Here is a 26,082-nt window from a genome sequence, read left to right on the forward strand (position 1 = left end):
TCGTCTGCGGAATATCGATAAAGAACGCCATGAGTTAAGCGTTCCGTTTCTTCGCGAATACCATGTTCGTAGGCGTCAATTATTTTCTTCAGGGTCGTTGAGCTGTCCCTGACGTATCTCGGCGGCTCCTCTTCGGGGTAACTCTGTGTGTATCAGACTGATGTGACAGAGCGGTGGTTCTTTCGTCAGAAAGGGGCGTGATAGGGTGTTGGTAACGACGTTAGCCTTACCGGGGGTGTACTCGATTCTGAGATTATATGGTTGGAGCTGAAAGGCCCAGGGGCCTAATCGTCCGCTTGGCGATTTAAGCGACATCAGCCACCGTAACGGTTGGTGTTGGTGATGATGACGGCCGGGGCTTCTTCGAGGTAACCACGGAATTTTTGAACAGACCATACGACGGCCAAAGCTTCTGTCTCGGTCGTTAAGTAGTTTTTTTCTGGGGGTTTTAGTCGTCTGCTTGCATATTCGATGGGTTTTTCGTCGGGGCTCTCCCCCTGGAATAACGCAGCTCCCAACGCACACGAACTAGCATCAGCGCGAAGGGTATATGGACTACAGGGGGCGGCTTGTCGTAAGACGGGGGCGGTTGTTAAAGCTCTCTTCGAATGCTTGCTCCTGGGAGGATCCCCAGTCCCAGGCGGCGTCCTTTTTGGTTTGGACGAAACAGTAGGTCTGGTGGCGTTGTCCGGAAAAAGGCGATCTGGAATGGGCGTAGTTGATGACCAGGCCAACCTTCCGTAAAAAGTCAATTCCCAGAAGTGTGGTAGTTTCGTGTGCATCTGGGATAGTGATGAATATCGTTTCTATCTCCTTCCCTTGTAGTTTGACCGGCAACGTCGCAGTCTTTACGTTTGTCCGGGTACTACTTCAGTCTGCTTGTACCAGTTGGACTGTGGTAGATAGGAATTTGTGTCCCCTTTCCGTAAGAATGTGATATAGCTGAATGCTGGTGAGGCTTGTTCTCGCGGCGCTGTCAATATACGCGGTGCCGGGTACTCCGTGTATTTGGATTTTAACAGCTAGTCGTCCCAATGGTTTTACATCCAGCAGACAGAATTGCAGATTCGGGGCAGCGGACACCGGCTTATTGTTGCTCTTTGGGCAGTTTCTTCGAATAACCCCTGGGTGGCCGCATCCGTAGCAGCTAAAGTTTGTATTGTTTCCCATCTGTTCAACATTTTTGGGTTCGGCTGTTTGTTGTGCGGCTTGTTTTGCCTTTTTTCTACAAGCTTTCACTGTGTGCCGAAGTTGTGGCAATAGTCACATCGGTTGCGTCCGTTTTCGTCGTTGGGCCTAGCTTTCTCCTTCTTTTTCTCTTATAACGTACCTCCTACGTCTCGCGTTTTTGCTAGTAGCTCACAGAACGTCGCACAGGAAATCAAGTTGGCGACTTTCGCCGGCGGTGGCGTGACTTGAGCTAGTAGGGCACGCTTCTGGGCGATGAATAATCCGGTGGGAGTGTTGGCATTTTACTTCGTCTCAAAGATCATTTGATAGATCCGATGCGCGGGAGGTCGGGGGGTGAACTCATCCCGAATTGCTTTTTTCGCATTTTCCCATGTGGTGATGGTGCTTTTTACTTCCATCCACCACGTGACGACGTCACCTTGGAGGAGGATAGACAATCCTGAGAAGGCGTTGGCGTCGGCGATTTCTTCGAAGTCTTTATAGAAATCGGCGTCTTTGGAGTTAGGCGTTGGATCAGCTGTTCCAATTGTTCAGCCGTGATCGCCATCGCCTTTGTTTGTGACCTGGTGATCATCGTCGTGATGGTTTTTGTAATAGTTTTTTTTCACATTTTCACTACGCGGTTTTTTCACTCAGGTTCGTCACTTCGGGCCTAAAGTTGGGCGCCAATTTGTAGCCGGTTATTAAAACTGACAACTTGTGAGATCAATATATTGACCACAAAGTGAGTAAATTGGTAAATAACTGGGTTGTAGGAAAAAGAAGCTCTTGTGTGTACCGCAATACCAGTTCCTCTGGGTGGCAGTAGAGAAGAGATGAGAAGGTAGAGGTTTTCTGACGTTCTTCGTCCATGATCCATACTTTTATTAAGGCCCGATGGCAAGGGTGCAAGACGAGTGAGTGGTGAAGAAGATCCCTGGGAGTGGGGTAGCGTGCAGAGTGGTGCGTTATGGCGCTACTGCGATACTACGGAGCGCTCTGGTACTAAAGGGCGCGTTACAATTGGAAATTCTTTTGAAATAGAATCACACACTTATTTTTGAAGCAGACATGTTCATTACCAAATCTCGTTTTTATTAAGAAAAATGTCTCTTCCTATTAAAAACCTGTTATGAATGAGGAAAACAAAAAAGTGTTGCTACATGAAAATTTGCGTTGGACTTTAAGAAATTAGATTGTTCCAAATGGTTTACACTGTACGGCATTAAAAACCATAACCTTGTCGCATTTTAAGTAGTGGTATTTAACCTTTAATAGTTACGTTAAAAGACATTAATAAAAATATAATGGCGGTACTAGTTAGTGATTATCTATTCAAAGGATGAAATGGGCAATAAAGAATTGATAACGGAAATAAACGAGTCGCACGAGGCCAGTCATAATTGTTTTAACAGCAATAATTTAACAATTTAGCATTTCTACCTAAAGTTAATACTTCACTATACAGGGTGTCTCAGCTAAGACCTTCGAACCTAATATCTCGGTTATTTTCTAACGGATTTTGTGAAATGTAAAATGCAGATATTTTAGACGGTGAAGAGTGAAATCCCATTAATGCAATAACCCAAGCCTTAAAAACGTAATTTTTACATGCCTTTTTAAAATGTTGAATCACTTAAGATTTACATCAAAAAATCGATCGTCAATAAAGGAGAAACTTGTTCTTGAAAGACGTCTGGTTTGCAAGAAAAAAGAAAAAACTGGCTGCAAATGCAAAAACGTAGACACGTATGAAACAAACGCCCACTATCGCAGAATTTTGGTCACCCCTCTTGGCACAAACGCAGGTGACATATTTGACGTTTATCTTTCTAACCATACAAACACTTACAAAGTTAAAGACAACATTTGGACATAATTTATTGTACTGGATGCTTTAATTCTTTCGTAAAGGACTAAAACACGATCGGAATATATTAGAAAGGTAATTTAGTTCACGTACCTATGTTTCTTGTGTCTGCAAATAAATTGATCACTCTCTGAACCTTAAATTTTGTGAAGCCTACATTTGGATAGTGTTCCACGAGAAAACGAGCTGTATCATTGAAATTTTTACGATACTCTCCATAGGCAAAAATTGTTTCCTTTTTCAACAATATTGAAATTTCAGCCGTTGTAGTCTATTTTGAATATTTACACAATTTGACTTTTATAATAAAGCGCGCCCGCTTTTGACAAATTTTAAGGGGTGTACAAAATGTTGCTTGGCAATTTTTCATCAATTGTTTCAAAAGGTAACTGCTCAAATACCTTCAGACTTTAGATTACATTTTTAACAACAAAATCTAATCTTTTCGTTGAATCAGACGAATGGTTTAGTTAATTGTTTGCGTAGACACCTATTTTTTAATGTTTTAACAATTTAATAATAATTGCGCTTAATTTCCAATAAAGGAAACACGTGTTAAAACCCCGCGTTACACGGGTGCATTGCTAGTCACATGAACACACAAAATTGAATAATTTATTTTTTCCAAATTACGTTTAATTCCAAACAAACATTTTGTGAAATACAGTTATTAATTTTTTTCATTAGATAATACATACCACCTTCCTCTGAAGTCTTCCAAAAGGCATAAACAAAAATTTGTACAGAAATTCAAAAATTTAAAAAATCATTGCGAAAATTATTCACGCAAACAAAACAAAACACCACGCGGTGTGTTCTAATCATAACCCAGCCCTTCAAAATTTACAAAAATATTTTGCTTTAAAAATTACATAACATTTTTGTTTTACAATCTTTGCATTGCTTACAGCGTCCTAGACTATTTTCAGGTGGTTCCGAGCGCTATTCCTCTGGAAGTCTGGTCAAGCACATTGTAGATTCTCCAATGCTTCGTTATAGCGTAGTTTTACATGGTCTGGGTCTCACAGACCCAATCCGTGCGACGCAGGGTTAAAATTACATTTTTTAACTTGAGGTAATTTTATTATTATTGATTAAACCTTCACCGTCTAAAATATCTGAAATTTCATAAAAAATTATACTTATGTCAAATTGTTTCGACAAATAAAAGCAACTTGAGAAGATCCATCGTAAAAATATATTATATTGTTTTCTTTTTTGCGTTCCAAATCTTCTTTTACATTCCGTGAACCGTATACATCTTGTGAAGCATACCCTTGCCCTTGTCATTCTTTAGTAATGCTTGCGGACTGTCAAATTCCACAATGCTACCCTTGTCGAGCACCATTACCTTGTCACAATCTTTGATAAAATCTAACTTGTGTGTTATCATAATAACGGTGGAACGGGAAAAATGCGTTTTTATTATTTCTTGAATTTTAGTTTCAATTTCTGAATCCACATTTGCCGTAACTTCGTCCAAGATAACGAGTTTGTTGCTCTGAATGACGGCTCTGCCGAGACAAATCAGTTGTTTCTGTCCCATACTTAAACTGCAATCGTCACCGCTGATTTTATGCTCCAAATTACAGAAGAGATTTTCCAAATTGATGGTTTTGATTACGTTCCAGACTTGTTCGTCTGCGTATCTTCCTAGGGGATCTATGTTTTCACGTATCGTTCCAGTGAACAAAAAAGGATTTTGGGGAACTATCGAAATATTCTTCCTGACAAGGTCCAAAGGAAGAGTTGCAATGTCTACATCATCGAAATATATCTGTCCCCGTGTTTTGTAAAGTCTTAATAAAGTTGAAACTAGAGAAGTCTTTCCTGCACCAGTTCTTCCAACGATGCCAATTTTTTCACTAGACTTTATGGAAAAATGTATCTGTTTCAATACGAAGTTGGTGTCATTCTTATAAGAAAACTCCATTTTTTCGAATCTTATGTTACCAGTTTTAGGCCAATTTTCTATAGGGATTCCATCTTTAGGTTCTTCCTTTTGTTTTGTATATTCTAGGATTCTGTTAACTGCCGTCATATCAGTTTCGAGCTTGGCCCAAATGCGGAACCCCATCTCTTGGATTTCGACTAATATGAAACTTTGTGAAAGTACTAGGCCGATGTTGCCAACAGATGTGTCTGAAAAAAGAAATTAACGATTTGTACTTAAGTTGATGACATAACATACCATCTCCAAAAATTAACAATATAACAATCACGATGGCAATGAAGACAGTGCCGAAGATGTGTAAAACAAATCCATACGCTTTGCAACAACAAACATACATGTAAGATGCTGAAGTGTACAGGTTTAGGTGTCTGTCAAATTCGTCACATAGAACACGTTCAGCTTTTGAAGCTCTGACAGTTGGAAGTCCTTCAGTGGTTGCATTCAGGTGACCAACGAATGGACTCCGGGCTAGGTATTACAGTAACGCACGTGTTGTTTTGTTTATGACAACTTACTTGAAATTTCTATCCGTTTCAATGCTCTCCCTGTTCTCAAGTAGATGTAGGTTGTTGTAGCGATGACCGTACAGAATACTATAGAAGGTAAAATAAATCTTAAATTCACTGTCGCTATTAATATTGTTATTCCCATGGTTTGTACAAAACACTGAAAGCAGGCGTGTAGTAAGATAAATTTGACAAGACCAGACTCACTTCTATGACACTGAAAAGAGAATCAGAAACTTTTTCGTCAACGTAGAGCAAATCTTCAGAGAATCTATTTAGAATATTTCCTACGAAATTATTGTCGAAAAACTGCATTGAGGCGTTAATAACTTTTGTGGCAACTTGTTTATGGATGCTGATGGACGCTTTCTTGGCCATGAGGAAAAATACAATCGCTCTTAAGATCATCAAGATCGCTGTCGACGCCAGGATGGCAGGAAATATATAAATCATGAGGCGTCGCTTCTGGTTAATGTTTTCGTATTTTTCATTGTTCGTCATGTTGTAGAGTGTGTAATTTAAAAGGTTATGTTCTATATTTATCCTGAAAGACAAGAATTATAGTACTTAATTCGTTATACAAGTCAAACTGCAACTAACCATTTAGCTTCTAGCTTATGTAATGATGTCTTTGACAATTGTGCACCAATGAATAGTACACAAATTAAGGAGAACATTATTATTCCTCCACCATGAACAAAATATTTCTTGTACGTTCCTAATTTAACTCTTTCGTTCTTGTCTTGGTAAAGTTTCTGTGCACAGGTCTCTCTCGCAATTAAGGCATCACTTTCGCTCGCATTGTCAGAATCATCACCACCATCTTGACACTCTCCCCAGTTGGAAACTGTACCACCAGAATTCCTTCCGAAATTTGATTTTTCTTGTTTAGGTATTGTGCGCGACAAATGTGTTGTGTCGTTGTTCACGCCGATGACGGTGTCGCTCTCATCGATGTGTTTCTGGTTTTGACTGACAATCAGGACTATTTTGTCTTTCAAAAAACTTTTTATGCACTTTTCAAATATAGAGTTTGCAACCAGTACATCTAAATTTGATAAGCAATCATCTAGCAAGTAAATGTCACTATTTCTGTAAATAGCTCGTGCCAGGTTTATTCTGTTTTGCTGTCCTCCACTCAGATTGGTCCCTCTGTCCATCACTATGGTATTGTCACTTTCAGCGAAAGATTGTAAATCCTCGGAGAGGGCACACAAATTGAGAACTTTTAGATAACGTTCCTCATCGTAATCTTCTCCAAATAAAATATTTTGTTTGATTGTGGAGGGAAAGAGCCATGGTTCCTGCGAAGCATAAGAAATACTGCCGTTGACTGTTACTTCGCCTTTAACAGAATGATGTTCCTTCATGACGACCTTTAGAAGCAAAGTTTTGCCACTTCCTACAGGTCCAGTTATAACACTCAATCCTTTGCCCAACGTCAAGTCTACGTTGTGTATTATTTTCTGATTTTTTCCATAAATATTTACGTTTGATAGTTTTATTTCTGGTGCGGATATGGTTTTGTCAGTCTCTTTATGACATAATTCATCCATCGAGTCCAGAAAACTTCCAATTCGTTTGAACACAGCAATCAGGTTTCCGGTCTCGTAAATGCCTCTTGTTATGCTAATTTTCAAATGCATAGACATTGCGTTAAGGGTGTCCATCACAAGGAATAATGTTCCAGCGTTGATTTGGTCTCCAGAGTATATTGAACATATAATGAATAAATACCAGGTTGCATTAAGAAAAAAGTCGGACAGTGTATATTTTGTAAATAGCAACAAAAATATTTTGTAGGTATAACAAACTTCTTCTCTAAAATAACACATGTAGTGTAATGGAGTTGTTGTGATAAGTAGCAAAAATGTATACTTACTTTCTACATTTGAATAATTTTCGTTTAAATACGTCACCCCATACGTTACATTTTAATGGTTTAATGCCATTTAATATTTCTTTGGTGATTTGATACCTCTCATCAGTTTTCCTTAAAAGTTGAGTTTTTAGTGGTACGAGTAGTGATGCCAAATACACTAAAATCACATTTAATAATAATTCATCACCAGGTTGGGTACAAATACCTTGTATTGATATGACAATGGTGAATACAGAAACGAATGTAATCACTAACCATCCCACTTCGGTGTAGAGCATGTAGCACACTACCAAAAAGTGTACGAAAGAATTAAACATATAAGTGACGTAAGAAATGGAATCTTCGAAATCGTCAACATCTTTTGTGGTCAGAGTGATTATCTTGCCAACTGATGTCCTTTCAAGTTGAGACGAGTTCATCTTCAATAATTTTCTGTAGATAAGAGAAGTGAAAGCTGTACGCATTTTGATAGCGAAAGTTCTGATCCTCAGTTGCAAATTGTTATTGTACAAATGCCCGACTAGAAGTACTATGAGCAAATATGAGCCGTATAGCCATCCGTCTGATTTGGCAACAGTGCGATTTTTTGAAAAATGCCCAACGAATTTTTTTACCAGTTTTGGTCTCAGCAGTCTAGAAAGAATGAAATAATTTGAGCGACTTTAAAAATTACAACAGAAGTACGTTGTCCCGATGTGTATTATAATTGCGGCCACAAACGGAAGATATTGCATGCCGAAGCTTTTCCACAAAAAACGAGGCATTGAGAATTTCCTCTTTGTTTTTTGGTTTTTGTAAATTTTCTCCAATTTTTTTCCCAATTTTTCGGAGCGGTACGACGGAAGCACTTCGTATATGTCATTTTCAACTAAATCCGTTTTGAACCCTTTAATGAGGATTTTTCTCGTATAGCTGAAAGAGTTCTAGCTGCACCTTTGGTGGTTTTTAAATTTATATTAACACTCACACGAAGAATAAGTTAGTCAGGAAGTTTGTACGTTCTTCCGGATTAATTTCTCTTTGCTTTTGCTTTAGATGATCCATCGCTCTAATTTTTTGATTTAACTTAAGTTTAAAGTAGACACCTTTTTTCACTGCCAGTAGTGACTATTCCAAACCTTGACTTGTTTTCAAGCATCAGTATCAGTTAATTTGCAGCGATAAAGCACTAATCATGGCAATGTTATTTAAAATACCAAAATTACAATAAGCGTTCTTGTTGTCAGCGCATGTAACTTTTTTATGGCTGCACTAACTATTATAACTATCTAGAAGTTTTTTTGAAATAGAATGAAACTCACATAAATGTGGGAGAATTTCCACGAACGTTTATTTTTTGAAGGAAAAATGTTTTTAACAAAATTAGAGAAAGATTTTAATAGAGTTTTTATTTAGAAATACGATTCTTCCTCTTAAAAACCTATGGTAAAGAATCTTCTTTACTACAGAAAACTGAAAGAAGTTCACCACACGAATTCAAATCTTCATGTAGCAACACTATTTCGTTTAGGTAAACGCAAAAGTAAAGGTGTTGGTAAATGAAGATTTGAATTCGTGTGGTGAAGTTCTTTCAGTTTTCTGCTCCGCTGGTATAGTAAATGTTATAATAGCCAAATGCAATTACACATTGGTCGTAAATAATGCTGCTGATAATTGTCTATCTAAGTAGAAACAGTAATTTTGACAATAATTTTCTTTTTCTTTTGGTTCAAATATTTTTGTTAAATGATCCTAACTCCCTTACCTAGACGAGAGTATTCTGTATTTGGAGAAATATTGTTTAGAGAAATCGGGATGTGTGGTTGAACTCTGCAGCCCAAAATACTCGAAGTTGATAAGAAACAGTTCATATTCAATAAACTTTGGACTTCCAATGATGTAGAAAACTGACCTTGTTTCCGATTTCTACTAAAGATTGGTTAACGTGTCAAATTAGTATGTACGAACTCGCTGTCGAGTAAAGCTGAGGATGTGGTCCTCAAGATTTTCTGGAAGAGGCATTGTTAATCAGGTATATGTCATAAAATTCCGAAAGAAGGTAGAATTGCTACTGTCTCCAAAGAATAGGTATCAAAAAGCTTTTCAAGATCATACATTTTTATTACGTACATAAAGCGACTGTTTAACAATAACTTAAAAGAACTATTTACAATGTTGACCCTTCTAATAATTTTGCCTTCTCCACCATCTTGTAAAACGCGCCGTCTTTGTTTTCGAGTAATGTTTCAGGTTTATCACATTCGATGATTTCTCCTTTGTCCAAGACGAAAATTCGATCGCTCTTCATAATGGAACTTATTCTGTGTGCCACGGTGAGAACAGTGCAAGAGGCGAAATTCTCTTCGACTGTTTGTCGAATGATCGCTTCCGTATCTGCATCCATGTTTGCTGTGGCTTCATCCAGCACAACGATTTTATTCTGTTGGATGACCGCTCTCGCCAGACAAAGTAGTTGTTTTTGGCCAACGCTAAAATTACAAGTTCCAACAGCGATTTCTGTGTCAAGACTCCAAATCGATTTCTTTAAATTCGTCTTTTGGATAACTTTCCAGATCTCTTCATCCGTGTACTTCCTAGATGGGTCGATGTTGTCCCGAATTGTTCCACTAAAAATGACAGGATCTTGAGGGATAATCGAAATATTTGTTCGCAAGGAGTCGGAAGACAAGGTTTTGGTGTCGACATCATCTATAGAGATTTTTCCCTCGACTTCGTACAATCTAAACAACGCGGAGATGATCGAAGATTTACCAGCACCAGTTCTACCAACTATTCCAATTTTTTCACCAGATTTGACAGTAAAGTGTATGTTTTTCAGAACATATTCGTTTGTGTTGGGGTACAACAAGTAGACGTTCTCGTAAACGATTTCGCCTTTTGTTGGCCAATCCTCCAGCTCAAAACCTTGCCTGTTCTCCTTCTCGACGTCCACATATTCCAGGACTCGTTCCACGGACGTCATTTGATTTTCGAGTTCGGTCCAGCGCCGGATGACTCCGTTTAATGTCATAGATATCATGTAGGCTTGAGATAATGCAAGACCCACATATCCCGAAGGAGTGTCTGCAAGAAGACAGTTAAACATGTCCACTCCACACGAGGCGACTTACCAAAATCAAAAATTAGAAATCTCAAGACTATCGTTGCGTTGAACAACACGGTAAAAGTGTTGAGGATTAAGATCAACGCTTTCATGCTGGTCTGAAGGCAGTAAGAAGTGGAAGTGTACAAGTCTTGGTGACGATCGAACTCGTCTCTCAAAATGGCCTCAGCTTTGAAGGCTCTGATCGTGGTCAAACCTTCCAGAGTCGCGTTCATGTGACCAACGACGGGACTTCTAGCTGAAAATGTGTGTTTTATTGCCGTAACAGCGATTTAGAAGGAAGTCGCACTTAGAGCGTCCAATCTCTTCAAGCTTCTAGTGGTACCGATGCAATAGTTTCGTGTCACAACGATGGTCATCAAGAACAAAGTAAGTGGAATGAGAAACAACGTGTTCACGGAGGCAATTAAAATCATGATTCCTGTTAAAGACAAAACGAGCTGGAAGGAATTGAGTTTAGTTGTTGTTGTTTTGGAAACGTGACTCACCGTTAGGAGGTTGTGAAACGTGAAAGGAATCATCTCGTCGACTGTTGTGAGATCTTTGGAAAACCTGTTCAAAATGTTTCCAACGAAATTGGTGTCAAAGAACACCATCGAGGCACTGAGAATGCTTGCGGTCATTTTTTCGTGTAGTTTGATCGAGGCTTTTCTTGCGAACAGCACAATAGACGAAGCGGTTCCCAAGTGCGTTAGAATTATGGCGGCTGTTAGACACGTATAGGTGTAAAATATTTTCTTGTGGTGAAAAATGTCAGATTCTGGTGAGATGGTACTGTTGGTCGCTGTATAATTTGAGATTTGTTCTTCCAAAATGACCCTAAATGCAAGGTTAGTCTTTGTTGACTCCATTCTGGAAACTTACCAGTCACTCAGAAATTTCTCTTTCCAGCTAAGCACAAATTGGACTAGTACGTGAACAAGAAGGACTGACATCACTCCAATGAACCCACCACCAGAGCTAAAATATTTTTTGTACACTCTAGCAACAACTTCTCCTGATTTTTTGTCTTCTTGGTAGACCCTCCTTCGGGTCACAGTTTCCGGTATCAACTTAGAACTTTCGTCCACGACTTGATCATTCTCGTCTAAATCTTCTTCTGTTTCATAACGTTCACTACGAAGTTCTTGCTTGTCCAAGCGTTCGAATTTTTCTCCCGACTCTACGGTACCACTTTTGAGAAAAATCCTGACATCCGCTTCTTTGACGTAGTTGTCGTTGTGCGTTACCAAAATAACTAGTTTTTCTTTCAAAAATGTTTTGATGCAATTTTCAAAAATGGAACTGCTCACGTGTCCATCTAAACCTGCTAAACAATCGTCCAAGAGGTAAATGTCGCTGTCTTTGTAGATTGCTCTGGCTAGATTGATTCTAGCTTGTTGCCCTCGACTCAGATTGGAACCGCGATCTTCGACGATGGTTGAATCTCCACATTCTAGGTGGTCCAAGTCGTAGACCAAAGCACAAATCTTCAGGACGTTTCTGTACCGTGCCTCGTCATATTTTTGTCCAAACAAAATGTTCTGTTTGATAGACGAAGGGAACAACCACGGTTCTTGTGAAGCGTAAGAAACGTCACCTTGAACCGTCAGCTTTCCTTCGACGGGTTCGTACTCTTGCAGTACCGTTTTCAGAAGAATTGTTTTTCCGCTACCAACAGGACCTGTGAGTATTGTAAGCCCTTTGCCCAGATCTAGATTACATTTTTGAAGTACTGGTTTTTCTCCGATCGATACCGTTACATCGTCGAGACTAACTTTAACACCTGAACGACCAATCGGTGGTTCTTCTGTTTGGATTTCGATTTTTTTCAAAATAGCTCCGATTCTTTTAACCGTTGGTACTAACTGAGCCGCTTGAGAGAGAGCCATCGGAAACATGACGCTCACAGTGAGAGACACATTCATAAAAATTACGAAAACAAAGTAGACAAGCTCGCTTGTTATGCTATTCCCGAGCCAGATGTAGCTCATCAACATTATATACAGAGCGATCTGCGAATTCACAGTTCCTACTATCAGAGTTATGAACTGCATAATGAACATTTGGTATGCTGCCTGCATCTCTTTTCTAGGAATGAAGATATCACCATGCGTTCTATTTTTTCCTAATGGTCTTACCTTCTAGAGTGGGACACTCTACGGGCAAAGAATTTGTCCCAAGTATACATCCGAATCAGTCTAATCGAGGAGACAATTTCTTGAACGATTTGGAGCCTTTCATCTGTTTTCTTGTTCATTTTCATCTTGAATGAAGTCACTCTTTTGCCAATAGAAACTACAATATTCAAATGTGAAGAATGTCTCATGGACAATTTGCAAACATACTTTGCAGAGGCATCAAGATGAGGAAACATCCGACTCCAGCCAAGCTGGCGACTCCCAGCTTCAGGTAAAGGAGCGAAGAGCTCACGATGATTCTGAGGATGCCAATCCAGAGCTCGTTGCCTAGAGTGGCGAACATCTCAAGAGTGTGAACGTCCTTGGTGATCAGAGACAAGATCTTGCCGCTGGAAATGTCAGCCAGACGAGTGGGACTCAATTTTAGTATTTTTCTGTAGATGAAAGAGACAAAAGCCGTGCGAATTTTGATTCCATATCCTGACAGCATCAGAGCGTAGTGACTGCCGATCAGGATTCGCGTCCAAAGGACACAAATCAGAGTCGCTGCGTACAAATAGGCATCTCTTTTGGTGAGCTGGTCCTGGCCGTCGGCAAAATACAGTATCAGTTTCCCCAAAACGTAGGACTGTACAGTTCTGTAAAAGGAATCGTAAGCTAGAAGGGTGCTGGAAGTGGTACTACTTACATTCCCAGAACGATGTCGTTAAACACTTGGACGCAACCCAAGAGAATATAGGATGGTCCGTAACAAGTCCAAAGCAATCGACTGACTGATAGATTTTGTCGGACAGCCTTTTGATTCTCCCATTGGTCTTCCAGCCTGTCGCCTAATTTTTTTGACCTGTAATCCGGCAACACGTCGTACAGATCTGTCACCTCTAGATCTTTTTTGAACCCTTTTTTAAATAGCTTTAGCGCATATCTGGAATTACTCAAATCACTTTTTGTCATACAGTGTAACGAGGACCATACAAGAAGAGAATTGTCGATATCACGTTGGCTTTTTCTTTCGGGTGGATTTTCTTTTTTTGCTCTTCTAGGTGATCCATTACGCGAATTGCTCGTTGCACCAAGTCTGAGTTATTTACAACGACCGAGGTTATCAGTAAGCGAGTTTTAATCAGCTTAAGTAACTACAAATAGTTTTATCTCGACACAATGATGTGTTCGTTTGTTGTCCAGGGTGGGGCAATTCATTTTTATACTCGCGCTGTCTGATGATCGTAGATGTTGTCTCTTTCGCACGAACAATAACACCTGCTTTGCAGCACAGTATTCTAAAATATACCTACTTGCTTTTACATAAATAATGGTAATGAGTTGATGTCAAATTTAACACAGTGCGCCGTAATTCACTTAATTTCGTCCCGGGATCACGGTAGAATCTATTGTAGATAATAACGAGAATAAGAATAGATATATGAGATACCAGATTGTGTTTTGAAAGCATTTGATAATGGTCGTTGACCTTGAACAATTTAGAAAATACTTTATTTTTTAATTTTATAATTAAACTAGCTTTTACCCGCAGCTTTGCCCGCAAATTTCAGAATATTTTAAAATTATGTTTCTACTTTCATGAAAATACGCCAACATAACACTTTTATTTTTAGTTGTAACCTTATTTAGATCTTCCTATTGTTTGATTGTCTCGTTTGATTTCAGATATCTGCCTTTTGATTTTTCCGGTATTAAGCTATTTGAAGCTTGTTCTACTTCATTTAAGACATCTTCCGGTAAAACACAATCATTCAAACACATTTTGCGAAATTGCTACTTTTATAAACAACCAAATGTAACTATGACACCTGAACATATCATGCAAACGCGATTTCCAACTCGAAAAAACTTTTTTGTGCTTAACAGGCTTAAAAATGATAATAAGGGTTGCTTTTTGTGGGTGTCAAGCGGCGAAGGTGACGTTATACTCAGAGGATGAAATAGGGGTGAAGCGGCGAAGGTGAGGGTATTTCCAACTCGAAAAAATTGTCTTTTTTTCTTAACAGGGTTGAAAATGGTAGTAGGGGTTGGTTTTTGTAAAATTAAAATCGACAGTAATTTTCTTCTTGTTTTGAAGATCAAGTGTACAAAATTTCATCAAGATCGGAGTAAAACTGTAGATTTGCATACAAAATATACAAACAAACAGACATTCAGTTTTACATATACTCAATTTCATATAAATGTGCATCTAAGCAAGCCATGAAAATCTGATTTTATGTTGGTATTAAAGCTAAAGCTAGTGAGTTTTTTCAAAGTTGCTTACACTGCGCGAGCCCGATTTGACTAATTTTTCAGTTTTTGTTCATTTTAACATTGTTGATTTCAAAAGCAATGTTACGTCTTTTTACTGATAAAATTAAAGTAATTCTTATTTGTTTTTGTCTTTGTATTTTTACCAAGTAAAGATTTATTGGACATGACCTTCATAAATGTGACTTTTGTAATGTAACTAAATTAAAGGTGCTTTTACAAATGTACAGCTCACTTGATGAACATTTATATGAAATCAATTATATACATAGATGTTTCGTTGATTGATTTTTTCCTCCTAAAAGTGTTCTATACTATATCCGCTCGTCAGCGTAGATAATAACATTATCTGCCGCTCGTCAGATGCCATGGCAATGAAGTGACACTTTAGTATTACCAATCCAGCAGTATAATGTCATATTTTACTATCGTTTGAAGAAAATGAAATTTTAAATATTTTTGAATAGTTAGCAGCTCGTAAAAAATATTTGGTAAAATGTAAAATGTGCTTTATCATACTTGTACATTAGGAAATAGAGTAGATAATGTATTTGCAAATACTATGCTTGTAAATTACAATGCGTGTCTAGACTCTAAAGATAAGATAAAAAATTAACAATTTTACGTACAAGATTATTAATGTCTGGTACTTGCTACATCTAACAGTAGATACATTCAGTGTTTATTTATTGGTTTATTGTAGACTACCTCGGTAAACTAGTCTCCCAATAAAAATTAAACTGTCTAGAAAAACAGACGAAAGGAGCTTTATCCGGTTTCAGGATAATAAAGATCTACACTTGGGAAGACGTGTTACTTCCAGAATTTGTCAAGCCAGAAAGTAGGATATCTTTGAGAAATAAATGTTTCAGAAAAGAAATCAACAAGACGTTTAAAATGTTTTTCGTGAGATTTTGTATTTTGGTAATTGATAACGTGACTTCTTATGTGGTACTATACGTCATACTGACCACCTATACTCAATCTGGAAATTATTTGACGTCGGAAATAGCTGAAGCTATATCGGCCATCAGAAGAATGGGAACCGTTGTTGAGAGAATCGAGAGAGAAGTGGAACACACGAGAAAAATTTGTGAGAAAGTACCAGGAATCCTTCTCAAAGACGTTAATGTATTTATCAATGGAGTAAACGTTCTGCCAGAAATAGATTTGAATGTGGTAAGAGGATTGACCGTGAAAACAGGTCCAGTGGGTAGCGGTAAGAGTGTATTGATGAAAACAATTTTGCAAGAGTACGAATGAGAAGAAGGGGATTTCAAGATTGGAGGAACGATATCGTACGCTTTCCAAGAACCCTGGTTGTTTCCTTCGACCATCAAACAAAACATTCTCTTCGGGCAAGAGTATTAGAGCAGCGGTACCAACAAGTCCTAAAGATTTTGGAAACGCTTCAAGATGGAGATGGTACCATGGTGGAACATCGTGATACCAACCTGAGCAGAGGACAACAACCAAGAGTCAATTTAGCGAGGATAGTTTACAACCAGAGCAAGATTTATCTCTTGGACGATCCTCTTGCCGGTTTGGACGCACACGTGGGGGATTTTGTCTTCAAGGAATGCATAAAATGTCATAATTCTATCCTTTGATTTTCAAGCTCATAAAAAAATGATTTTTTAAGCACCCATAATGAAAACGGTAATTATACGTAAGTACTCACAAGCAGACGAAAAGTAACTCCTTATCGGACGCTGACCGTGGCGCTATCTGTTGGTCTGTTTGGTAAGTTAACAACGAAACCGACAAAACCGGTAATTATCCTGTCACCATAAATTGTGTAAATAAGTAATTGTGTTGCAAATATGTACAGTCGCGAGCAATAAATTTTGGTCGTCAATGTCACTCTTCGACGCAATGGAAAATGCTCCATTGTAAAACGGTCATTACATTCATAACCTATCATCATGTTGAATGGCATTAATTGTCATTTTTTCCTCATTTTTTTGACACTTTGTTGACATGGGCATAAACAGACCGGGAATTTTTTTAAATTTGTATAACAAAATTGTGAAGTGACATTGACGACCAAAATTTATCGCTCGCGACACTAGTAAATTTCTCGTTTTGTTGGCAAGCTGATAAAAAATACTACTTACATTTAAGGAAAATTGTTAATATGTATTAATAAATGTGTTTGAAAAAGATAAATACAAAATAAATTTGTAATTTTTCCTATGATGTCTTTTGCCTTGTAGCTCGCGAAGTCGCCTAAAAAATTTAATGTGTACCTCTGCCAAAAAGTGTCTGTTTCAAGCCTCGGCTGCGCCTCGACCAGAATTTTTTAACGCCCGTGGCTAGCAAATACGACTGAGTTAATATTCTCTATTACAATATACAAATTATATTTATACTAAATATTATTGTTTTTGAATTCATACATTGTAAATTAAATTGTATGCAAAGAATTAAGTACAGTAGACCGTTCAAAGCAATAATGAAGTGATAAGTAAGCCAAATAAACACATTGACAATTCCTGTAATTTGCGATTCAGGCTGACCATAAAAGTTAATCAAACTGCGAACTTTTAAAGTGTGTCTCGACCAGTCTGTGAAGACTAAGATAAGAAATAACTAGGCTGAGGTAGTCAAAGTGTGGTTTATTAGGTGTCGGTGACGAATATGGACCAAAACGAAAAACAAGAACGAATAGATAACCCCAAACAGAAAGCCAACATTTTATCTAAAATATTTTTTGCGTGAGTTGGTGCAACAAGCAATTGAACAGAAAAGCAATTCCAGCTACACATTTCAGCTCTTTGGGAAAGGGTACAAGAAAGAACTACAAGTTGACGATTTGTACAAAGTGTTGCCAGATTACGAATCGAAAACATTAGGCGACCAATTGGAGGAGGAATGGGAGAAAGAAACGAAGATTCGAGGATGTGTATCAGTTGTTCGTTTACTGGTGCATTGCTTCGGCCTAAATTTTTTCCTCTTGGGGTGTTTTCAACTGGTTGAAAACGTACTAGGTTATTTGACGGTGTAATCCACCAACAATATTTGCTTCAAGCGTAATTCAACCGTACCTCTTGGGAAAACTAGTTTCGTATTTCTCGTCACGACAGTTAGATCTCACCAGGAGTGACGCCATTCTTTACGGATTTCTTTCGGTCGGTTATCGATTTTTCCAAGTTGTGTACAGAAATAATTGTCTACTGATGGCGGCAGGGCTCGGAATCAAAGTTCGTATCGGTTTTTGTTCCCTGATTTATAGAAAAATCCTAAAGTTGAATCAATCGCACTTGGATGATATTTCTGTGGGAAAAATTTTGACCCTGCTCACAAAAGATGTACAAGTTCTTGAAGTATTCGTCGGTGTGGGAAGTGAAATTTGGACGAGCGTCATCAAGACGGTCTTAATTGCGGCTCTTCTTTACAACAGAATGGGCGCAGCTGCTGTGATTGGTGTACTTTTTGTTGTCGTCACGGTTCCTCTACAAAGTCAGTTCAATTTTGAAAATTGTCCAAGATAACGTGTCTTATTGTAGTCTATTTCGGCAAGCTAGTTTCTCAAATGAAGATGAAACTGTCCAAAAAGACAGATGAAAGGCTTCAGATTACTCAAGAAACTGTGTCTGCCATAAGGGTAATAAAGATGTATACGTGGGAAAACGTCTTTATTTCCAAAATTTGTCAATTTCGAAAGTAGGACTTTTTTCCAACAAAAACTCTTGTTGCAATGTCTCTTTGCAGGAATGAAATCAACAAAACTTTTAAAATGTTTTTGGTGAAAATTTTCACTTTGGTCATTGGTACCTTGACTTCCTTTGTGGTGCTCTACATCATATTGTCAATCTACACTCAATCTGGAAATTATTTGACGTCGGAAAACACCTACTACATGCTCATTTTGATTCAAAGTCACTTATCCGCCACTCTGACCCGTTTACTTCCCAACGCTTTGCTCCAAGGAGCCGAAACCTTATCCGCCATTAACAGAATAGAAAGCATTGTCAAGAAAATGGAGACAGAAATGAAACACACAACTGATTTTGAGAAAGTACCAAGAATCTTTCTCAAAGACGTGTGTGTTTCTGTCAAAGACCTGGAGATTTTGCAAGAGATAGATTTGAACGTGGAAAAACGATTGATTGTGGTGACTGGTCCCATTGGTAGCGGCAAAAGTACTTTGCTGAAGACCATTTTGCAAGATTACAGACCAGACAAAGGAGATCTAAAAGTGCAGGGTACTGTATCGTACGCTTCCCAGGAACCGTGGTTGTTTCCTTCAACCATCAAACAAAACATCCTCTTCGGGCAAAAATGTGACGAGCAGCGGTACCAACAAGTCCTAAAAATTTGCGCTTTGCTCTTCGATTTGGAAATGCTTCAAGATGGAGACAGTACCATGGTGGAAGATCGTGGTACCAATCTGAGCAGAGGACAACAAGCTAGAATCAATTTAGCTAGAGCGGTGTACAACCAGAGCGACATTTATCTTTTGGACGATCCTCTTGCCGGTTTGGACGCACATGTGGGGGCTTTTGTTTTTGAAGAATGCATTAAGCAGTTTTTGAAAGATAAACTTGTGCTTCTTGTTACACATAATCAAAGCAACGCTAAAGACGCTGACAGGGTAGTGAGGATAGAAGGTGGTAAATTAGAATCAGCTGGTAATTTGTCGGTAACAACTGACACATTTTGTGACAGCATAACTGACAGACAGACCGAACAAGCTCTGGGTAATGGCTCGAATGAAGAAGATGGTACTACAGATGAAGGCAGCAAATTGATTGCTAATAATATCGAAAATAAGAACTTGTATCATGAGAGGAGAAACTCGGGGGGAGTCAAGTGGAAAGTCTACAGGAAATATCTCGCATTTGGAGGTGGTGGTTTTGTTTTCTCTTTGGTGTTTGCCACATATCTACTGTCACAATTTGTGATGAGTCTTAAGGACAAATTACTCAGTGATTGGTAGGTTTCCTGACTCTTTTTAACGTGGTGCTAACACGAATGCTTTAGGATCAACATGGAAGACACATTCTTTAAATCTGTCTTCAATTTAACCAACAAAATTAAGAATGAGAAACTAGATCCCCAACGTGGACACATATTATACGTGTACACTTTGTCGGTAATAATTGCATCTGCAACTATCTTACTTCGGGGGACTGCACTTTTATTCTTCTCGAGAAGAGTTTCAGTCAATCTACATTCAAATTTAATCACAAAGGTAATCACAGCTTCGGTAAAGTTTTTCGATACAAATTTTATTGGAAACATTTTGAACAGATTTGCAATAGATCTGACAGTTATAGATGAAGCAGTTCCATTTACGCTACACAATTGTTTGCAAGTATGACATCCTTGCATTGTTCAGAACATTACACAATCAAAATGCTGTTTTAGGTCTTGACAGATTTGCTGGGAATAATTGGTTTAATTTGTCTAGCAAGTCCTATTTTTCTTATTCCGAGCTTCATATTTATACTTTCTTTAATTCTGGTAAGAAGATGCACCATTCGCACCAGTAGAAGTCTTCAAAGGCTGAGCTTGTCCAGTAAGAAGAGTTATGTATGGCACCTTTGAGATATTATTTTTGGAATGATTCTAGCACAAAGTCCCGTCATTGGTCATTTAAATGCGACTGTAGAAGGACTTCCCACGATAAGAGCTTCCAAAGCTGAGCAAGTTCTAATTGACGAATTTGATCGTCACCAAGATCTTCACGCCTCAGCTTGTTACATGTTTCAGTGCAGCATGAAAGCATTCACAACTGCACTAGGTACAGTGTGTGAACTATTCGAAAGTGTAATCGTCACCAGATTCCTAGTTTTTGCCAACGGTAAATCGGTTTAGTTGAAAATTAATCCGCTCGGCTGAGTTATCCGGGAGGTTACAAGGCTCCATGCGGCACTAGACAGATTTGGAAAACCAAATGACATCAGTAGAAAGAGGACTCGAATATGCCGAGGTAAAACAAGAAAACACGCAAGGTCTGAGATTAGAAGATTGGCCAAAGTTGGGAGGAGTCAAGTACGTGAACATCTTCCTATCGTAGTCAAATTCCAACGAACCAGTCTTAAAGAACGTCAGTTTTGTTGTAAAACCTAGGGAAAAAATTGGAATAGTTGGTAGAACTGGTGCTGGAAAATCTTCAATTCTGTCTACGCTTTTCCGGTTGTACGAATTCGAAGGGAAAGTCACAATAGACGACGTGGAGATTAAGACATTGTCGTTGCAGTTTCTCAGGTCAAGAATTTCGATTATCCCGCAGGACCCGGTACTCTTTGGTTGTTGGTATGTACAAGGACGAAGATATTTGGAGAGTTCTGGAGGAATATGGTTTGAAGAAAGTGATTCTTTCTCTTGATTATGGAGTCGTTGGAGGAGGTTCAAACTTTAGTGTTGGAGAAAAACAGTTGATCTGTTTGGCCAGAGCGATCATACAGAAGAATCAAATAGTGGTACTGGACGAGGCGACGGCGAATATTGATCCCCAAACAGAAGAGGTAATTTACCAAACAATCAGAGAGAAGTTTGCCAGTTGTACTGTTTTCACAATCGCTCATAAGTTGAAGTCAGTTTTGGACAACGACAAAATATTAGTTTTGGACAAAGGGGAAGTTATTGAGTATGACGAACCGAGTAATTTGCTGGCAGATGAGAGTACTACGTTTCACAAGATGGCTGAAGAAATGGGGTTATTATCAAGATAGTATAATTTGAACCCAGGACTTTCCTGATTTTTTGGTACTTGGGCTTTGATGATTTAACTGAAAAATAATTTCTAGGTTAATAAATATGACCATTGATCATTAAAAACTACATTTTTTTCATCATTCGATCATTATACAGGTTGTAATCAAAATAGGTACCCGGAAATAAACATGTAAGTACTGTATACTCCCGCGTCAATGGAAAAATAATCATTTTGTCGACAACGTAAGAACAAATGGCGTGGCAATTTAGACCTAATAAATTTTATTGTGGTTTCGTAGTCGAAATCATAGAAGCAATAGTAAAGAAAAAGCGAACTCTCGTTTTTTACACGCTTCATACACTTTTTGTATGACAAAAAGGATCTTCTTATCGGAGGTTGGGTTGGCGTAGGTTAGTTATCAGTTGCAGCTCGCCAAATAGTCCAGTGAAGCAGTGTATTAATATAATCGTGTATTTGTTATTAAATCGTTTAAATTAACGTGCGGGAGGTCTAACGCCCAACGCGGTCCAAGCCCAAATACTGTACCGGGAACAGTTTCTAGAGAAGGTTGTAGCTGCCTAATTCAAAAACCGTTTACTTCCACGGTGTAACGATTGAGGGACGCAGGAAGCTTCCATTCAAGAACGAAAGATCGTGGCAGAGATCGATCCACTGATAACGAAACACAAAAAAAATTAGTCAATTAAAATACTTGAATGAAAAACAATAAAACTGTTAGTATTAGAACAGCGATCATTCTTTCTTTTAAAAACTTTAAAGTTTTTACCACACAAAAACATTTTCACTCACTCTTTCGTTTCAATTGATGATTATCTCATTAGCGCAGTGTCAAATTAGAGGTTAGAAAAATGTAAAAAAATATTCGATTAAAAAAAGTTCAATATGTAAAAAAGGAACTTTATATTAATAACATAATTACATAATATTTTTGTTTTATAATACAAAAAATGTTTATTTTAAAGAGTTCTATTGGGAATTAAATTTATTACGTGGACTTCCATAACACCCTGTATAATGATAAATCACAAGCAAACAGTTAGCCCACAGAATCATAATATGTAGTTATTCATTTTGTTCTTTTCTCTTCAATTTTTTTATTTTATGAATATAGCACGACTCGCGGCGACTTCCGTTTTCTGCAGAAAACGAAAAAAGTCCCCCTTGAGAGGGGCGAAGGCATCAAACGGGGGAAACAGTGTCCATCTTGGTCTTTTGTCTTTGGTCTTTCGTCAGATCTGTGCCGGAATGCGAGGGGGCTGAAAGGGTGAGTGGTTGAGAGACGAGAAAAAGGTGTGGAGACGTTAGGGGTCCGAAGAGGGTGAGGCTTGAAGGAGAGTCCAGGGAGTCCAAACCCAAACGCCGAGGAGCGGACTTGCGGTTCTCTAATGGAAGGTTCTCGAAGAACGGATTTCTCTGTCCTCAGTGGTCCCCTGAGGAGGACGAGGGTGATAGCACTGATAGTGTAACGGTCCGAATAGGTTCGCTAAATGAAAAATTTTAATATTTAAAATAATTTCAACGAAACATTTTTTACTGATGTCTTTGTCGGCAAAAGTGGTACCACATTCCTCAAGTGAAATCTGCTGGCCTTTTTTTGAAAACGCGTCCGGTCCAAACACAACACAAAAATAACAGTTTTCATGGGAAAAGAAACATTGCAAAAATCACTCGTTCCACAATTTGAGGAGTCCAGTTAAAATCAGGGGATAATTAAATGTATTAATGAATTTGATGTTAGCAGGTTTCAAATTGAGAGAACCACCAAATCAATGTTCATTAGGTAATTTTTTTTTTTGCATTCTCAAATTTGTGGCATATTTGTAATTAAGGGGCGAGAATTGTAAATTACAAACACAGCGCTTTATCGTAGAAAATAACTAGAATCGTTTGCACTTTTAGTTAGAAAAGTAACAAGGCAAAGTAGAAAGGGAGTCGGTAAAAAACAGAGCGAACAGGGTAACGGTAGAAATCAGAGGTGTGAGTGAGAGAGAGCGAATAAAAATTACTACTTCATTAGAACAGTTTTGGGGAATCAAACCAATGCAGAACAATTTTTAGAAGTAGTAGATCAATGGAATTTAGTTGCATGACATGGCACTTGCGGAATAGCGTTTCAAGCCCAATGGACCTTTACATTTATAAGAGATGGAAAATATGTGCGTGAGATCTGCGCATTGTAAGAAAACAGTTGACCGCTACACTAATTTCCATTGGTTTAAATCGTCGAGGTTATTTTACCTAACGGTGAACATCTTTGTTGTCTCACAGGACGCAGAATTCCTTTGCGCAGTGACGTTACTGTGCGACAAAGAGCATCCTTATTTGTAAAGGTCCATTTAGGTTTCAAAATAATGTTGATTTGTTTCATTTTTAATTCTGTTTGTTTCTTGATGCTGATGTTTATTATTGCATAGAGTCAGTAATTTAGTGTCCTTTTTCAGAGTTCTAATTCAACAACAAATTATGTACCTACATTCGGTTTGATCCTAACAAAAGTCTAAATTTAAACGTTTAAAATTATGGTGAAAAACCGAAACTGAAACTGTTATTTCAAAGTTCTATAGATATCGAAAAGGTGTCGCGAGCGGCGTAAGTAACAAGCTGATTGGTCACTCTGGTCAAGTAGGGGTTGCGAAAGTGGGGTGCTCGATAAAACCGAATGCGGGACGGGAAACAGGGCTTTTTTGATTCACTCGGGGTTTGATCTCCAAAGTAGCTGGAGGTACGTTCGGTACTCCCTCCAGATAATGGCGTAATTTTTCGACAGCCCAGTTAACGCAAGACACTCTGGTTCCGTCGTGGACAGGTCCCTTTCCGCGCGGGTTAGAGACCGCGATAGATAACAGATGGGTTTCTCTCGTCATCAAAATTCTGCGTCAACACATCACCAAGACCGTACGAAGATGCTTCACACTACAAAACAAACAGTCGTGAAAAGTCTGGAGAAGACAGGATCGGCGCGGAAATGAGCAGTTCTTTTACCCGAACGAAAGAACACTGCTCAGTCCACGAGAATGGGAGACAAAATTGAAATTTCTCGACAGGCTCCAGAACTAAATTTTCTTTTCATCCACTTTAAACTACGAAGTATAGGATAAAATACTCGTATTTGCCTAAATAAATCACTGAAACGATAACATTTTCCGGAGGAAATGCAAGGAAACGAGAGATGACATTATCTTACTGCACAATCGGTAATATCATCACCTGCAACAGCAAGACTCGACAAAATGATGTTTCGAATTTTTAAATATCAGAAATGTTCTTGATAAAAATCTGTTTTGTACCCGATTTCTTAATTAGGTGGTGCAGCTACTAAAAATAACTTACCGTGGAGTGTTTTATTAAAATTTAATTAGTCTCTCCAGTGGTGTAATTTTATAGCAGGGTTTATCCTCCTTACCGGAAGCTAAAGAAGAAGGATAACTCCGTAACCACTTTGTCCTCGCTTTACCGACCCCCACAACAAATTCAATCGCGTTTTTTTACATTCCTACAAATTGTCTGTTTGTTTATCGTATTTTTTTTGTGCTCCTGATGACTGATCGTCCAATTCTGACAGGGTAAGCACTCCTGTTATCTGCACGTCCGCATTTCGAGTCACGATCATTATTGACACCGTCCCGTGGCACATTATGACGAATTCCTGCGAATAAATTTTATTTGACTTCCTGCCATCGACCGGAGCGAATCGAGCGGCCGCCGGACCGACGGGGTCAGCTTTCCGGGCATGAATAGTTAATTTGGGCCGTTGAAACCTTTCTAATCCCAGATGTATTATTTAAAAGAGTGTTAAGTTAAACCAGAACATGAGATAATATTATTAAAAGTTGGTGCGTTATGTGTGAAGTTTTAGCGAGTGGCGTAATAGCGTTATCCTGATTGGAGCGGAACCTCCTAGTGTAGCGGAATTATGCCGGAACTTCATCGGAACCGCTGCCCTCTAGCGGCCGGTTCTGGTACTAAACTTATATGGGCTCTCCCCCGGGGCGTTTTCGCCTACGCGACTTTTTCATCCGCCCTAATCAAGGGGGGAATATTAAATGATGTCGGAGGGTGAGAGGCAACAACGTGTTTCCTGCTCCCGTTGCCTTTTGTACATTTTTTTTTCTAATCGTCCGGACAATCATCGTGTTTGCTTTTAATTATCTTCGCGTCATCAAACTGGTAATCTCTAATTAATTACGGAACTGACTCTAATTAAACGAATTATCTGCTGATAATCACATTTACGACGCATTATCCTGCACGAAAAAAATCTTATTAGGTATTCCCAACGATGTTTTGTGTTTGAGGATAATAATAATCTCGAAACGTTGACACTGTGAGAAGAGAACAAAAAAAAAACTACTTTTTTAAGCACCCATAATGAAAACGGTAATTTTACGTACTCACAAGCGGACGAAAAGTAACTCTTTTTCGGACGCTGACCGTGGCACCATCTGTTTAGTAAGTCAAAAACGAAACCGACAAAACCGAGTAAACCGACTGAAAACAAATGAATATTTGACAGTTAAATTTAACCAAAGTATT

General features: G+C 38.5%; 2 protein-coding genes and 1 pseudogene across 2 annotated transcripts; 1 reads left to right on the plus strand and 2 right to left on the minus strand.

Annotated features, from left to right (window-relative positions):
• Nucleotides 1-1,778: 1,778 nt before the first annotated feature.
• On the minus strand, nt 1,779-8,491 carry LOC138126678 (probable multidrug resistance-associated protein lethal(2)03659). Its single transcript, XM_069042441.1, has 9 exons — nt 8,350-8,491; nt 8,067-8,294; nt 7,588-8,015; nt 7,383-7,539; nt 6,101-7,321; nt 5,708-6,044; nt 5,510-5,660; nt 5,232-5,462; nt 1,779-5,182 (listed from the first exon to the last, which is right to left on the minus strand). Exons 1-9 carry the CDS (start codon nt 8,424-8,426, stop codon nt 4,278-4,280), a joined length of 3,735 nt encoding a protein of 1,244 aa, XP_068898542.1. The 5' UTR covers nt 8,427-8,491; the 3' UTR covers nt 1,779-4,277.
• Nucleotides 8,492-9,461: 970 nt separating this feature from the next.
• On the minus strand, nt 9,462-13,898 carry LOC138126054 (ATP-binding cassette sub-family C member 4-like). The gene is made up of 9 exons (XM_069041735.1): nt 13,581-13,898; nt 13,294-13,530; nt 12,813-13,243; nt 12,606-12,762; nt 11,350-12,555; nt 10,974-11,304; nt 10,775-10,925; nt 10,493-10,723; nt 9,462-10,445 (listed from the first exon to the last, which is right to left on the minus strand). The coding sequence occupies exons 1-9, from the start codon at nt 13,655-13,657 to the stop codon at nt 9,529-9,531; spliced, it is 3,738 nt and encodes a 1,245-aa protein (XP_068897836.1). The 5' UTR covers nt 13,658-13,898; the 3' UTR covers nt 9,462-9,528.
• Nucleotides 13,899-18,600: 4,702 nt separating this feature from the next.
• Nucleotides 18,601-21,661, plus strand: LOC138125726 (probable multidrug resistance-associated protein lethal(2)03659; annotated as a pseudogene).
• The last annotated feature ends 4,421 nt before the right edge of the window (nt 21,662-26,082 follow it).

Source organism: Tenebrio molitor, chromosome 3 (assembly GCF_963966145.1).
Source record: "Tenebrio molitor chromosome 3, icTenMoli1.1, whole genome shotgun sequence".
Classification (NCBI taxonomy): Eukaryota; Metazoa; Arthropoda; class Insecta; order Coleoptera; family Tenebrionidae; genus Tenebrio; species Tenebrio molitor.